The sequence below is a fragment of the Bacillus rossius genome, chromosome 7 (assembly GCF_032445375.1).
Source record: "Bacillus rossius redtenbacheri isolate Brsri chromosome 7, Brsri_v3, whole genome shotgun sequence".
Lineage (NCBI taxonomy): Eukaryota > Metazoa > Arthropoda > Insecta > Phasmatodea > Bacillidae > Bacillus > Bacillus rossius.
The window spans coordinates 54,485,062-54,502,908 of record NC_086335.1 but is presented as its reverse complement, the minus strand read 5'-3'; the positions used below and the strand labels follow the sequence as shown (position 1 = coordinate 54,502,908).

The window sequence follows — 17,847 nt, the reverse complement described above, 5'->3', positions numbered from 1 at the left end:
GTAAACACAGATGGGCTCGGAATATATTTTTTTCAAAATTCACGGTCTCAAATACTGATTTCCTGCAACTTTAAATTGAAAAGGAAAGTTAAGCACACGAATTTAAGCATTTAAGTTATAGTAAACTAGCGACCCGCCCCGGCTTCGCACGGGTGTAATGCGTATACTAAATATACTACAGAATGTCTTTATATACAACGTTCACAGCTTTTTTCTTGTCATTAGACAATACAAACATGTTTTCTTTAGAGGTTACTCTCGAAAGAGCGACGTGAAAAACACTCAACGCTCAAATCTAAACCTGCAACTTTGAAAGTTTGACCCTGTGATTTATTAAAAGTCATTGCAAAATATATCTTTACCGGAAATTGTAGGTGTTTAAATTGGAACGGTAAATCCGATGGTATCAGAGGAATTCGGGGAATCAATAAATCTTCTCCGGTACCACATCCGGTGAGTATTGTGCACTCTATTATGAAAGTTTTTAGTGATTTTACCAGCAAACGCGTGCCATTGCAAAGTTTAGGTGGATTCAGGTTTCTTAATAAAATAACAGGACAACCTACTTTCAACACCATTTTATGAGGAGGGAGTCCAGACAGGTTCAAAGAATTAAGAAGCAATACTGTAGTACATTATTTTGATCTATTTCGTAGGGTTCAGCCAGCGTTTGCAATGTAAACGCAAAAAAATGTTTTTACTTACGACATCACATTAGAAACCTCTAAAATTATAGTGTTTCTCTACTATATTATGCATGTTTTATACATATAAACCTTCCTCTAGAATCACTCTATCGATTATAAAAACCGCATCAAAATCCGTTGCGTAGTTTTAAAGATCTAAGCATACATAGGGACAGACAGACAGCGGAAAGCGACATTTTTAATACTATGTAGTGATATGCAATACAAAATATAATTAAAAAAAAATAATTGGAGATCAGTAGGGGCTACCGCTTGTATTGGGTAATTTTTCTTGTTATTTTAATCTAAGATAAAAAAAATGTCAAAGTTCCTAAACATGTAATAATGGAAGTGTTTTTTTCTCTCTCTCTCTTCCCCCCCCCCTCCCCAAATTACCCGAAAGGAAAATTCCTCTCTAAAGATCACGGCTGGATTTTTTTTAAAAATATACTTTGTCACTATTTGTCGCCATTGCTAAATACCTTGCTAACGACAAGATGTTAATCCTAGTTTTTTTTTGTAAATGTTATCGAGTGTTTTAGTACTCGCCAGTGATATGTAAACCCCAACTTTGGACCGGATTTTCGACAAGGAATTTTATTAAAATACTGCCCATCTCGTTAAAATTCATTAAACAGTTAATACTATAAAGTTTCCCTTTGACTTTGTGAACTTTGGTTCGCGCCATCCTCCACAGATGGCAGCACCGTGGTTACACATTTCCGTTCCATGAGACTTCCGTTCCATTCGCGATATTTCTCCTACCAAATGCCGTATACCGAGAGCTAAGATGTTACATATAAAAAAAAGGCTTCCAAACTAGGTCTCCGCTCTGTTTAATTATCCGGTATACGAAAGCTTAACATGAAGAACATAAGTCACTAAGATTATAGTAAAAAACGATCAAATAAACCGTTCATGACACAAAATGGGAATCCATTGCGTACTGTTATTGCGTTAACACGAATACTGGACAATGAATTGCAACGTTTTGCAAGATTTGAGAGCGATTTCATATATGTAACATTAATTTTAAAAAAATTGATGGAATGTTTAATTAAAAAAACAAATCCATAAATACGTGAAATATATAATTCAGTGTTTTTATTCTTATTCTGTCTACGAATATTTGGTAGTTTTCGATTGCGGCAGCAGTGAAAGCCTAAATGTTATGCAACCAGTTGATATTACTGTTAGTTTAGTTGCATATGTATCAGACGTACAAAATATATTCCAGGAGTAGAAATAAAATTACGGTGTTTTTTTTACAGCCAAAATAACAATCAATTTTTAAAATAAGAATTTTGTTTGCAAACATTTATCAAATTGTTAAATCCGAACAAGCAGTGACGAAGCAGTAAAAGATAAATTCAAATCTATTAAAGTAAATCAAACAATTAAATTTAATAACACATTTACACTAATAAAAATCAACAAGCCTCTTTTTTAATACACCACAAATCTAACATATGTTAAAAAGGAAATACAACAAAATTTAGTATCATTTTTAGTAGACAAGAAATTAGACAAAAGTCTTGCACAAAATAAGTTAAACTGAAAACAAAAGGTAAAATACAGAAAATAAAACAATACAACACAAAGTGAATGCGGTGGTATCATTCTGACACGTTTACCTCCCCCCTCTCTTTTCTTTTAGCTGAAATGCGTAGCTATTTTTAAAGTAACGACGCGCTTTTCCAACCGCACGTAAATTTTAACAGTGCTGTTGAAGTCAGACGTTTTGCGAAAGTTAAAACTGGTTCTGTCTGTGTTTACAGTGACTATTCCCGGCACGTACACATGAGAGCTCACATACCCTCGCACTTCCAGCAACCTTGCTGGTGTAAATACTTAAAAAAATATAGCCAAGAGAACTATTTCTAGAAGTTTACCCACACTTTACTGATAATTAAATATAATAATTTTATGTTTTTGATAACGTCATAGGGCATGTTTACTGAAAAAAAGTGGTAAAAAAAATAAATAAGAACACGTATTTTGCTGTCAACATTTCGACGAATTGGGTATGTGCAATCCTTTCTAAACATCCAATACAAATAACATTTGCAATTCATAATTTCTTCCAGGCACAGTTTATTTACCTTGGAAATATTATGAAAGGCCAGGTGCTATTAAAGGAATATTTCTCGACAACTGATATTGCCCATCCCCCCCCCCCCCCTCCACGACAACCCAACGATTATAAACATCCCACCTCATCTGGCTGAACCGACCTCCGTAGCGTTTTTGGCTGAAGAGCTGTCTGTGCGACGGGATCTGGGTTCGAATCCCAGGTAAAACTTAGTTTATAAGCATCCCCCTCCCAACCCTGCTTTCTCCGTTGAACCTAACTGAATACAAGTGGGGCGTTGAAAGTTCCAATAAAATCAATTCATCTCGACCACTTTACTGGCAGGATTCCATTAATTTCATTAAGAGGATAGGAAATGACACATAAGACACGTGTGACGGGAATATGAAAACTGCAATAGAATCTGAGCGACATGAGAGAATTCTAAGGGGTTGGATTTGTCAGTTAGATATTTTCATTACGGAGACCTGAATTCACAGAAGTAGTATATAATAGGGGCTCCGAGCGCACGGCGCTGGCGCGTGGTGCCGGTGCCTGTGTCCGCCATTTTGGATTGTGACGTCACGGCGGCCATCTTGGATGGATGTGACCTTGACCTTTGACCTTGACCTTGACCCCGGCGGCAATTTTGGATCCGCCATCTTGGATCCGCCATTTTGGATGACGTCATTGTGTTCTAGAAAATTCCGGTGATGTGTTTTCTGCCATATTGGATGATGACGTCACCATTGCAATTTGGACGCCATCTTTAACTTTTTTATTTATAATCCGATTTTAATGAAATTTTTTTTAAAATTTATAAAAAAATTCAATTAATAAAATTTTAATAAAATATTTATAAAAAACCTACATTAACGACACGGAGTTTGGAGTCCTCGGTTCGAACCCGACGAGGTCAAAAAATTAAAAATGGCGACCGATCCTTCCCTCGTGGTGGGTGCTGGCAGACTGACTCCCACCACTTTTATTCAAAGCATATATAACATCATCTAGTATGACGTCATGACCGCCATCTTGTCTGCGATGCTGGAAGCCACCATCTTGTTTTCGGCCGCTAGAGTACGCTGACGCCATGTTAGTTTAACTCTTACCCGCTAGAGTGCAGTAATCATTTATTATTGCTGTGACACCCGCCATCTTGTCATTCGGCCGCCATCTTGAAAATCCGTAATTATTTAGCTAGAAATTCGGGAAAAGTTCCAAAATTCATTAAATAAATCACTCATTAATTTACATATTGATTCGATGGATTCCTGTCCTCGGTTCGATACCCGATCGATGCAATAATGTTTAATTTTATGAAGAAAAAAAACAATAACTTCAATAAACCATGTTCAACATTCTTAAAGAGACTTTAAATCCTCTACTACCATCATCCTATAAGCCATCAAGACCAACATATTGGAAATTCGTTATTTTAATGCTAGAGATTCGGGAAAAAGTTCAAAATTCATTAAATAAATTTGTAATCTATATACTGACCGATTAGATCGACTAAGCTCCTTGGTTCGATCCCTGGATGATACAAAACAACTTTAATTTTAAAAAAGTACCACTAATGTGTAAGGTTTGAGAAAATAAAAACACCGCAAGTTCTATTAAAAAATACTTTTATTACATACATACTACACTACTACAAGTACAAAAAAAATACACAGACAAATTACTAAAGCCTTGTGGATTTCTCGATGTCTGCATCTGCCACCCACGAATTGAAGCGAGGTGGAAAGCCCCACCACTTGACGTAGGACAGTCCATTTCTTCGTTTTATAATCTTCTCCACCAAGTACGTATCGGGATACAACGTAGGCTGAATCTCTTCGGCATAAAAGCCGCCATGGATAGGTTTGTGGTCCAAATCTTCGAGGTAGTAGGTCCTAGGCTCTGATTCACGAACATGTGTCACACGGAAAAGTTCGGGACTCCAGTTCGCAGTGAAACCTTTCTCGAAGATACCTTTCTGCTTGGAGATTCGCACAATGTCGCCGACGTTAGCTTTACGCTTTCGTGGATCTTTCTTCTTCGTGTTGGGAAAAACTGTTTGAAGCAGGCGATTATCCTTTACGTCCTTTGGCTCCATTTTCGTGGTAGAATGCACAGTGGAATTATACTCGCTTATTAGTTTCGGCAAGATGTCAAGCCACTTGTAATTTCCGTTAGCCGTGAACTGCCGCCACATCTTGGAACGCAAAGTTCTGTTAAACCTTTCGACAACGGAGGCTTTGACGTTACTAAATGTAGAGTAGTGTTTGATGCCATACTTCTTCATCAAAGCCTTGAAGGTCGCATTGTAGAATTCTTTCCCGAGGTCCATTTGCAGGTGCGACGGTACACGTCCATCACGCAAAATATTGTTCATGGCCTTGGCTACGTCAGTTGCAGTCTTTGATTTGACAGGTCTAGCCCAAGCGAACTTGCTATAAACATCGATGACTGTCAACATGTACTTGAAACCTTTATTCAATCGGGAATACGGTATCATCTCAACAAGGTCCGCCTGGAATAAATCATCAATTCCACGAACTATGACTTTGCGACGAAGGTATTTCCGTCTAGCAGGAGCACGAAGTTCGCGAGCGATTCCGGTTCGACTCATTGTATGTAGCCGGCTTCCTTCAGTTCTTCAAGTATGGAGACTATTTCGTTGATGTGCGAATAGTTTCCTACACTAAGCGATGCATGTAGAATTCTAAGGCGATCAACTAATTCATTAGGGTCGTCCCAATATACATAGTCAAATGTCTGACCACTTTCTAGCTTTTTTAAACCTTCGCCATGTATTGTTAGTTCACTGAAGAGATTAGCGAGAATGTCGATTTTTTCATGATCTACGTCTTTATATACACCACTATCTGGATCGTTATCGCGAAAATGTGCATTGGTTAGCTCTAGCAGTTTTTTGTACTCTTGTAAGTCGTTGTGAGAATATCCTTTAGGCTCCCTGCGAAACAGCAATTCGTACAGACCCGGAGTCCCGCGCGTTTTGAACTCTGCTACGCGCACGATATTTCCTGGTAGAAAGTCTATTTCTTTAGCACCGAGGAACCATTTATTATGTTTTCTGTACACTCCGTAGGTCGTGTCATTATTCCGGCTCGTAAACGATATCAGGTATGGTCGGACCATTGCATTAACGTGATGTCCCTTTTTCGGTATTTTTTTCTTGTGCATGGACTCTGTACTTGTTAAGTCCTCTTCTTCTCGATCTGGTTCATACTTTCTCTTCTTTACAGTCGGCATTTCATCTTCAACTTCTGTCTTCACAATGAAGGCTGGTTCTTCCTTGTTTTTAAGTTCGTCGAGGCGACTAGTGATTGGTTTAAATATCTCCTCATTTTCCATCTCACGTGCAAGTCTGGTTCGTCTAGCAAGTAAATATTTTTCGCGAACAGACTGTATAGCTCGATGAAGGTCACTGGCCAGGTCCGACATTGTACTGGCTGAAAACTTATTGCAAGACCTCCTTTTATACTTTTCTATTCGTTCGCAGAAACTTCTTTCTTGTGTTTGGCCAAATCTGAATTTGTTGACGATTGAGATAGTGATGCTTTCAGACTACTTTGAAAAGTCCTCAGATCGTCCCGTCTTTGTGCATTCGAAACTTCGATCATGTCGCGAATGCGAGAATCCGAAGCTTCCACGCGCTGGTCTATGGCTACGAGGTACTCAAGTAATTCCTTTTTCACCCCGTCTATTTTTTGAGCCAGTAGCGAAATGTATTTGCGGATAACGTCGTCATGAGACTTGAGAGCAGTACGTAAGTCTCGACTGCTACGACCGAATTTCGAAATGCTATGACTCATGTTTGGTGATAAACTGATCGAAACCTCGTCTGTACCTGCCCTTATATAGAGGCCAGTCTTTGACTATAACTAGGAATCCGTGTTCTTCTTTCCAACACAAGGAGCACATGTCTTTGAATTCCTGGAATGTCATGTCGGTGTTTACGTGATCGTCGTAAGCGTGGCGTAAATTAAGTTCGTCCATGCGAAACAAAACTATGACATTTGCGTTGTCTCGTAGGAGATGTTTTGGAATACGACTGTACGTCTGACACAGGTAAACGCAGTCTACCTTGGCGTGTCTGCCCATGGAAAAGTACTCTTGTATTATGCCTTGTTTCTCGCACATTACATCGTCGAAAACAAACACGGAATTGGCTTTTGCTTCGCTTGGAGGTACAACATCGGTATTATCGCTAAACGGAAAATACTCCAGACCATCCACGGATCGTAGAACAGTTGCTAGGCGCTGGTACTTTGGCTGTTGCAACGACTTGGAATACAAGTAAACGTTCTCGAACCGAAGACCATTTGGTTCCTCCAGTAAACTCAGTAAAACACACGTTTTACCGCAGTTGGACGGACCCGCCATTATGCAACGTACGGCAGAAGGCAACAGTAAGCCATGTCGTGATTCACGCGCACTAAATACATCGTCTTGCGTAATGCGCACGGGCAAACACACGTCTTGCTTGACGACCTGCATTGTACTAAAGTAATTGTATAAAATCAAACACATTTATACTTTCTGGTCAGTTGTGCGTAATGACTCGAAGAGGTAAGAACAAAAAACACATCGGCGCGGGACTCGTGAACTCTCTGATAAACAATCTACCATTCGAGCTACACATTCCCGGCTACAGATTTTGCGGCCCCGGGACTAAACTAGCGAAAATATTAGCTCGCGGTGACGTGGGCATTAATTCTCTCGACGAAAAGTGCAAGCAGCACGATATCGCATATTCATTAAGCAAGGATCTGGAATCTAGGCACAGAGCAGATCAGATATTGGCACAGGAAGCCGAAGATATAAGTAAATCGTCGAACGCGGGACTAGGAGAGAAAATCGCAGCGTGGGGCGTATCTAAGATCATGAAGGCAAAGACGAAATTAGGACTGGGTGCTCGTCGAACCAGCTACATCAAGTCAAAGACTAACTCACGCAAGACCAAGAAGCGCAAGATCGGTGCAGGCGTGCAAAAAGCCAAGCAAAAACTACAGACTCTCGACAAGAAGATTATAGGAGGATTTCTTCCTTTGCTTTTGCCTGCATTGGGTGCTCTCGGAGGCCTTATCGGTGCAACGAGCGGTATAGTGCGGGCAGTCAACACTTCGAAGAATGAGCGCAAGCAGTTAAAAGAAGCACAGCGACACAATGCCAGCATGGAAGCCATTGCCATCGGTAAAAAAAACGGTGCAGGACTGTACTTGCATCCTCACAAGACAGGACGAGGCATGAGAAAGAAACGTGTAAAGAGAAAATCCTAAGTTCCCTACCGAAACGACCGCTCACCAACGTAGATTTAATAAAGTACGCACGCAAACTGAAAATACCAAATTTCCGCGACGTGTTTATGCGAGACACTTTGCCCAGCAAGCCAAAGACACGTGAGTGCGCCATAATTAATTTAGACACGTCGGCGGGTCGCGGCACGCACTGGGTGGCGTACATAAAGTCTGGAAAAAAAGCTTCTTACTACGACAGTTTTGGAAATTTACGCCCTCCGCCCGAACTGCGACAGTACCTGGGCCGGTCCACTACGTTGTTTTACAATTACGAAACGGAACAGAAGCCTAATCAAACAAACTGCGGACACTTGTGTCTTCGCTTTTTAACAAACAAAAATTAGCTGACAAATAAAAATTGCTACTTAAAGGTTGTGCAGTGATGTTAATTTATTAGTCATGTCGATAACACTTACCCTGACAGGTCACGCATCTGAGCTGCGGGCGGTTCATTTCCCGCCTCTGGATTTAGACGGAGAATGGAGCATCGGACTCGTAGATTTTCAAACGTATAATGCCATACCTAATATCGACGAAGAAAATTGCAAGATCTGCTTCCTGAAAAGTGATGGGACCGCTCATGAAATACGGTTACCTGTTGGCTCTTACGAAATTGACGACATTGCAAATTACATCAGGGATATGTTACCACAGGATGTAGACTTTCAACTGCGTGGAAATCCAAACACTCAAAAAAGCATTCTAACATGCAGTGAAAATGTCGACTTTACGAAACCTGGCACCATAGGTACCATGCTCGGATTCGAATCAAAGGTTTATGATACGGGAAGAACGTACGAATCTACACGCGCAGTAAACATTTTGCCTGTGAATGTCATAAGAATAAACTGTAATTTGGCAAGTGGAACGTATCTCAACGGAAGACTAAGCAACATGCTGCACGAGTTTTCGCCGATGGTCCCGCCAGGATATAAACTGGTCGAAGTACCGCAAAGTATCATTTACGTTCCAGTCGTCGTGAAGTGCGCACACGAAGTCGTCGTCCGAATCGTTGACCAGCGAGGACGATTGGTGAATTTTCAAGACGAAGAAATTACACTACGTCTGCACTTGAAGCGATGGGCATAAAGTTCGTAACACCGAACAGTTATAAAAGAAATCGTATTGGCGTGAACAAGAACAGTTCTCTACCAGACATCGGTGCATTAACACCTGACAACATAAAGTATCTTCTCAGTATTGGACAAGTGCCGAATAAATATGGAAGACGAAATCCTCAACGTGGAAGATCCAGTCATTTTTGATGACAGCATTACGAAAATGGAATTGCACGAGTACCAGCCTTTCCTGCTCGGACCGTACGCACTACCATCGGAAGTACGCATTGCAGTACAGCACCAAGATATTTGTACTTTACCTTCGCAGTCATTTCTACGTATAAGAGGCACGCTTACAAAAGCGGATGGTACGCATCCGACAACGACGTCAATATCCTGCAATGGTATTCTTCACCTAATCGAGCGCATTACTTATGTACTCAATGGTGTCGAGGTAGACCAGACGAGAGATGTAGGCATAACATCTGCTATGAAAAATTACCTTTCGCTCACGCCAAATGAACTGTCTGCTGCAAAGATGGCCGGTTGGGCTCTCGAGGATGAATATAAGCTTCCGGTTTATGCCGAAGGGAAGTTCGAAGTTTGTGTTCCTCTGTCCATGCTTCTTGGATTCGCTGAGGACTACAAGCATATAATCATTAATTCGAAACAAGAGCTCGTACTGCTTCTAGCCAACACGCACATTAATGCAATTGTCGCCGCTGCAGAAAACCCTCAAGATGTCTCGCTAACACTACAGTCTATCGAGTGGATGCTGCCCCACATCCAAGTGAGCACCGTTGAACGAGTCAAGATGTTGAAGAACATAGAAAATGGCAAGAATTTCGATGTGCCATTCCGATCCTGGAGCCTGGAAACTTATCCTGGCTTGCCTCATAGTCAGCGTATCAATTGGATAGTAAAGTCCAGCTTCGCTACGGAAAAACCAAGATACATCATCGTCGGGCTTCAGACCGGAAGACAGCTCAATGCAGGAGTAAGTCGCTCCGTATTCGATAACTGTCAAATACGTAATGTAAAAATATTTTTAAACAGCGAAAGTTATCCGTACGTTGACATGAACATGGACTTTGAAAGTGGAAGATTCCTTCTAGCATATCAAATGTATGCCAAGTTTCAGCAAGCTTACTATGGACGGAGACAGTCACCGATACTGAGTCCCGACAGTTTCAAGAACAAGGCACCGTTAATGGTGTTTGACGTTTCCAAACAGGATGATCGAATAAATTCAAACATCATCGACTGTAGGATCGAGATAACGACTAGCGGAAATATTCCACCAAACACCTATGCTTTTTGTCTGATACTTCACGATCGGCTTGCTTCGTACAATTGTCGAGACAAACTTGTGAAAATTCTGACATAAATACTGTTTCGTTTTCGATAATAATTTAGTTACGACCGAGCATTGCTAGCGACAAGATGTACTGCAACCTGCAAGGTTTCCAGAGTCAAAATGGATTCGTGCTCAAGGAAATTAGCGTCACCTCTGGAGACAAGACTCGAACCCGCAGCTTCCGACCTCCGTATCCGTGGAAACTACTAGACGAAAAAAGTAAACGGTCGAACGAATGGCTATGTAAATATTATCACGGACTAGAGTGGGACGAAGGAAAAATTCCGTACCACCAAGTGAAAAACACTATTGGAGATTTACTAGTTCAAAACGAAATAATCTACGTTGCCGGACCCGAACAGAAGAAATGGCTACGAGAAATGTGCGACGTTGGAGCAGCTGAAATCGTAGATATACAGACCGACTACGGCTGTCCTTCCCTGCGCAAGCTTAGTGCAATATACGACATGCAGCCATGTGACAAGTTTGAACGTGTCTCTGCCTGTACAAACTCGCAGCTAATGCAGAAATGGCACACACAATGTTAGTAGGAGCCTGCATATATAAATGGCGTACATACGTACGTGCCTTCAGTTGACGTTCGACCTGCAAGAAGATGTTTACATTTCATCCTGCTAACGTGTACGTGAGCGCAAGACCTAGCTTCAGCAGTGTCGAGTACAGCTACTGGGATTCCGGATATCTACGTACATATACAGAAACCTGTGATGGAGGTGCTCAGCATTGGCGGTTTGCGCACTTTCCTGTGTCCTACGAACCGACTCAGCAGCTGGTAGCTTGTTGCGAACCTGGAAACTGTGCCGTCTATCACATGAGACCACACACAATCCTTCCTGCTAGCATCGTTGAGGTAGTCGCCTCGTCTGCATGTGCAACACCAAACATGAGCGTGTTGCAACCTGTTGCGACCTGTGATGCTTCTACGCAGACGCCCAAACGGTGTGCGTCTCGTCGTCGCAGTTCAGGCAGTGAATCTGTCCCAACTAGCACTGAGCCAAAGCCCAGGCGTAGACGTGGTCACAGACGTCATCGACCATGTCTTGTCGGAGTTGTCAACGTCACAGAAGATGACCAGCTGGAAACCTGTGTTCCTGATCCTGTGGCCTGCGAACCAGTTGGAACCGGAGTCAACGAACCAGTTGGAACCGGAGTCAACGAACCAGTTGGGACCGGAGTCGACGTGTCAGTTCGTGCGGCATTAAAGACTTTGCTTGTGAAAATGCTTGATTCCTTAACCTAATATGTATTTGTGTAATTTTTATAAATAAATGTGTAAAACTTGAACTCGTATGCTTTTTATTTGTACAATTTTTAGGTACCTAATAGGAAAAAAAAAAAATTTTAAATACAGACATTATTTTGACTCATGAGGTATACCAGTAGACCACGGGTATATAAGCGAGGTTCAGACGACTGGACCCGCAGTTCACCTCTGGTCGCGGTGCAGTACGGACGTGCTCTCTCCATTAAGTTTCGTGAGATTTAGTTATGTCGAGCGGAATAGACTGTTTACCGACAGCAGCTGGGACCTCGATGGCAGCAACGATGATGGAGTCGGAGATCCCGATACCGACTGCAGAGGAGACCACGGCGGCGGTGGAGATCCCGATACCTGCTGCAGAGGAGACAACGATACGTGCTGTTCCATCATCAGCTGAAGTTTCACCATCTGCATTCCAGACTTCAATTCATGAAGAGCATACATCGCATCAATGCAAATATTGTGACGCATCATTTACTTTCACTTCAAATGCGCGCAGACATGAAAGAAGCAGCTGTCAGAATAATGCTCAAAGAATACTGTTTCAGTGCAAAAAGTGCAATAAACTAATTTCACGTCTCGATAGCTTACATCGTCATTATAAAAAATGCTCCGAGACGTATAATGAACATGGTTATTGATTTGACTCATGTGTTGTACCGGCTAATGAGACTATATAAGTGAGACCCCAGGTGATATGGACTTCAGTCCGTCTCTGGCTGCGGTGATGAACGGCTCGGATAGTTAGACTTGTATAACATAATGGACCAGTATCTATCTATTCTTGAGAACTCGATGGCATCATTACCAGTATCAACACCAACCTGGATCGAAGGTCTACCATCATCAGTGCAGAGCCCGATGACAATGATGTCTACAGCTACACCTGCTCTCTCAGCACAGCGGGAGATTTCGACGCGTGCAACATCTTCTGCAGAGCAGACCTCAACGGCTTCAGAAGTTAACATGTCAGCAGTGTTACAATGGTTGCCAACAGTTCCAGTGGCATTGATGAAGGAAGGTGCATCCAACGGTGTTCCATCATCCGGCTGCACGTACTGCGAGAAGATCAAAAACTTGAAATTACGTGATTATGTAATACACAATTGTAGTGATAACTCTGAACGCATTAAATATCAGTGCAACAGATGTTTAAGCAAGTTTGTACAATATGGAAGATTAAAACGGCACCTCAGGAATTGTGATAGACTGGCTGTACATTCATCGGAATCAAGCTGTATATTTTGTAACAAAACATTGGCAAATATTCAAAGTGCACAACGACACGAAATATATCACTGTCCTTTTAATGAAGTCGATAATTCTGCTTTGTGTGCAAATTGTGGTGTACCAATATGTCGACCTGATAAACTGAATAGACATTTAAAGTCATGTAAAGGACTTAGTCTGTATAGTAAGAAGACTGTTTCAATCGAGAAATCCACAAGGCTTTAGTAATTTGTCTGTGTATTTTTTTTGTACTTGTAGTAGTGTAGTATGTATGTAATAAAAGTATTTTTTAATAGAACTTGCGGTGTTTTTATTTTCTCAAACCTTACACATTAGTGGTACTTTTTTAAAATTAAAGTTGTTTTGTATCATCCAGGGATCGAACCAAGGAGCTTAGTCGATCTAATCGGTCAGTATATAGATTACAAATTTATTTAATGAATTTTGAACTTTTTCCCGAATCTCTAGCATTAAAATAACGAATTTCCAATATGTTGGTCTTGATGGCTTATAGGATGATGGTAGTAGAGGATTTAAAGTCTCTTTAAGAATGTTGAACATGGTTTATTGAAGTTATTGTTTTTTTTTTCATAAAATTAAACATTATTGCATCGATCGGGTATCGAACCGAGGACAGGAATCCATCGAATCAATATGTAAATTAATGAGTGATTTATTTAATGAATTTTGGAACTTTTCCCGAATTTCTAGCTAAATAATTACGGATTTTCAAGATGGCGGCCGAATGACAAGATGGCGGGTGTCACAGCAATAATAAATGATTACTGCACTCTAGCGGGTAAGAGTTAAACTAACATGGCGTCAGCGTACTCTAGCGGCCGAAAACAAGATGGTGGCTTCCAGCATCGCAGACAAGATGGCGGTCATGACGTCATACTAGATGATGTTATATATGCTTTGAATAAAAGTGGTGGGAGTCAGTCTGCCAGCACCCACCACGAGGGAAGGATCGGTCGCCATTTTTAATTTTTTGACCTCGTCGGGTTCGAACCGAGGACTCCAAACTCCGTGTCGTTAATGTAGGTTTTTTATAAATATTTTATTAAAATTTTATTAATTGAATTTTTTTATAAATTTTAAAAAAAATTTCATTAAAATCGGATTATAAATAAAAAAGTTAAAGATGGCGTCCAAATTGCAATGGTGACGTCATCATCCAATATGGCAGAAAACACATCACCGGAATTTTCTAGAACACAATGACGTCATCCAAAATGGCGGATCCAAGATGGCGGATCCAAAATTGCCGCCGGGGTCAAGGTCAAGGTCAAAGGTCAAGGTCACATCCATCCAAGATGGCCGCCGTGACGTCACAATCCAAAATGGCGGACACAGGCACCGGCACCACGCGCCAGCGCCGTGCGCTCGGAGCCCCTATTATATACTACTTACAGAAATAGTGAATAGTGTTTTATTATAAAAATATTTGCAATTTTTTTGCATAAAATAAGTGCTTGAAACCAAAATATAAATATGTATGAAAAAAATTTGCTGTAAATATGATTAAAAACACATAAGAAAAGCCTATATGATTGCCAAATCGTAGAAACGAAATATATTTCAAATTTAAGTTGATATTCGCTTATTTAAACATTATATTACGCTATTTTCAAAGAAAATCATTGAAATACATTTATATCTAAGATTTGGTTACCATGTTTACAAGCAATATTTTATTTACGTTTGAAGACCTTATTTTATAAAAAAAAAGCCTTTTGCGATTTTTTTTAAACCATACACTATATTGACTATTTCTGTACATTCGTATCTTTGTAATGAAAATATTCAGCTGACAAAACAAACCCCATCGAATTCTGTCGAGTCGTTCAGATTCTGTTGTTTTTTTCTGGTCTCGTCATTCATTCTGGATGCGACGTTTCACATTTGTACACTTAAACGACTCGTCGAAAGCAAGGTGATTGGAGACGATTACGCACCGCAACAATAATCAGGGATTTTGAGCGTACATGCGGCCTATGGAGAGAAAACACCCCAGAGTGTTCCTGGAGTAACTGAGGTGGTAAACACGGATGACAGCCGTCAACCTCGTTCCTTACCCGGGTCCTCTGGCATCGACGAGGATCGCGGGCTTTTGCGGCCGTTACCAGGCGTTGGTTGGCTCGTGGGTTAGTAGCCGAGTAGTGTCGGTGCCATCTTCAGAGTATCAGTCACCTACACTTCTGCTACCCTGAAGGTCGGCGGAACCTACGCCTTCGACACGGCGGCAAGCCCACGAGCCCACTGTCCTACCTTTGAATATATAAACTGTATAGAAGTCGCGAGTGGATAGGATTTACTCTACGTTTTTCAGGAGCGTATGATGAGCAGCTTGGGAACTTCACCGCTGCAGGGCGCTGCCGTAACGCCCTGTATCGTCTTAGGTTGTTATTTACACGTTAGAGCGCAGCACTGTCGCCCGCTGTCATTACCCGCATCCCCAATCTATCATTCACTGCAGCTCAAGGTCGTTCAACGGGAGGGGGAAGGGGTGTTTGAAGAGTTCGACACTTGTCCGCTAGGGACCACCACAAGTCGATGCCCTAGAGATGGTGGCGATTGCGGCGGTGAATTAACCAACTACCTCGAACCGTATTAGAAATTTTAACCTGGGCTGGCGACTTCTATACAGTATATATATTCAAAGGTCCTACCGCCGCGCCGTGTGGCTGGGGAGTGCCGGGCCTGTAGGAGTGCCTGTTGCAGGCTGCGCAAGAAGACGTCGGGCCCCGGCGGCAACAACAACGTGTGGACGCCGGACCGGCTGCGCAGGGTGCAGGACCGCCGCAAGAAGAAGCGCAAGAAGTACCGCTGCCTCTGGCTGAAGGTGCCGTACCCCGTGGCCGAGGACTGCGTGTGCTCCTGCTGACGGCGGGACGAGGACCTGCCCGGGCCCTCCGAGGACCTTCGAAGAGTTCCTCCGGTTCCATGAGGACCTTTTTGGGTCCACCCGAGGACCTTCCCAGGACCTTCTGGGAGTCCTCCGATGACCTTCTGGGAGTTCTCCGAGGACCTCCTCCGGTTCCATGAGGACCTTTTTGGGTCCACCCGAGGAACTTCCCAGGACCTTCTGGGAGTCTTCCGAGGACCTCCTCCGGTTCTTTAAGGACCTTTTTGGGTCCACCCGAGGACTCTCCGAGGACCTTCTTGGAGCCCTCCGATGACCTTCTGGGAGTCCTCCGAGGACCTTCTGGGAGTTCTCCGAGGACCTCCTCCGGTTCCATGAGGACCTTTTTGGGTCCACCCGAGAACTCTCCGAGGACCTTCTGGGAGTCTTCCGAGGACCTCCTCCGGTTCCATAAGGACCTTTTTGGGTCCACCCGAGGACCTTCCCAGGACCTTCTTAGAGCCCTCCGAGGAGCCTTTTTTGGGGGGTAATCCTATGACCTGACGATCTTCACGGAGCTCTGAAAGGACCTTACCGCGAGGACCGGCTGGAGACGAGCTGGCAGTCTGCGGGCTAACGCCGAGGACTCCTGCTTTCCAGCCGCGAAGAAAAATTATTCATATTTACCCTCCCCGGCATGTGACTGATTTTTTTTTTGTTTACTTGATCAGTATTAACTGTGTTGTCACAGGTGGCGATGATTTTTACTGCCCTGTGACTTAGCAGTGCGTGGTTGGGTCTTAACCTGAATTGAGCGACGCATTGGTTTCCCCTGACTTAACAACACACTGAGAAATGGATTATTGCCAAGACAATAATAATACATATTAGAACCAAAAACACAGGTTACATCTGGCCTTCTTTCAAGATATATTATCAACCTAAACTAGTTTTCACAGTCAACGGTAGGTTTAGTTTGTGGATGTAGGCTATTTAAATACCACAAAACTGACACTGTGTATGTTGTATTATAGATTCAAGAAAGACTGGAATTTCAATGTGAATATGATAAACACGTTTTGATTTGTTTTTAGATGATTAAAATCCCATGCAGTCTTTAAGTTTTAAAATAAGCAATCTCGGGTGATTCATTATACTGTACATACATCTTCCTGGCATTATTATGAAATACATAATACGCTTAGTAATCTTTAATACTAAGGACCTGAATGAAAATATATTTAGCGCTTTTGTTTAAAAAAAATAATACTACCGAAAATATTAAACAAAATATAAGGAAAATGAATTGAATTTTTTTTAGCAATATGGGTAAACGTTTACTGCATAAAATGTTAAAAGATAATTTATTGTACCATCTCTGGTAATATTTTTGCCATTTATTTGAATATATTAAAAAAAATTAAGAATAAAGTAAAATGCCATGGAAAAAAATTAGATTTAATTAGGGTAGGATACTCTTTCAAAATGAAATAACCTCAGTCTTACTTAACATAAATATTATGTTTAAAATTTTTTTAAATATTTTTTCTTGTTAAAAATTTAAAATCGTAAACATACTTAAAGTGAAAAATCTATTTCATTTTATAAGAACTCTGAATAGCTCTTTGATGTAAGAATAATTTTTATGATTGGCATATGCATACATTGCTTAATATTGTGTGTGTGGTACCTACAAGTAATTATTTCAAATGTCAGTTTTATTTTTTATATGTCTAAAATGTAATTTGTTAATTGTATATAAAAATTAGGAAAACATTGTAAACCATGAAGTGGTGATGTGAAAGTGTCATTAAATAAAAAGGTGCTGTATGACAAACAGTAGCTGCTTACAAACTTTGCAACAGACGTGTCTTAAGTATGCTGTGCTTGTTAAAAGTGTGTCTTTTAAAATAATAATGTACCAAATATTTTTATGATTACTGTAATTTTGTAACAGTGATTTTATTTTAATTATATATATATATATATATATATATATATATATATAA

At 41.2% G+C, this 17,847-nt stretch overlaps 1 protein-coding gene across 1 annotated transcript in view; it reads left to right on the top strand.

Annotated features, from left to right (window-relative positions):
• Window positions 1-17,111, top strand: part of LOC134534565 (uncharacterized) — a 95,671-nt gene extending 78,560 nt beyond the window's left edge. Inside the window, exon 5 of the mRNA XM_063373046.1 lies at window positions 15,718-17,111. Within this exon, the coding sequence (XP_063229116.1) occupies window positions 15,718-16,041 (324 nt within the window). The 3' untranslated portion in view covers window positions 16,042-17,111. The remainder of the gene's footprint in view (window positions 1-15,717) is intronic.
• Window positions 17,112-17,847: the final 736 nt, after the last annotated feature.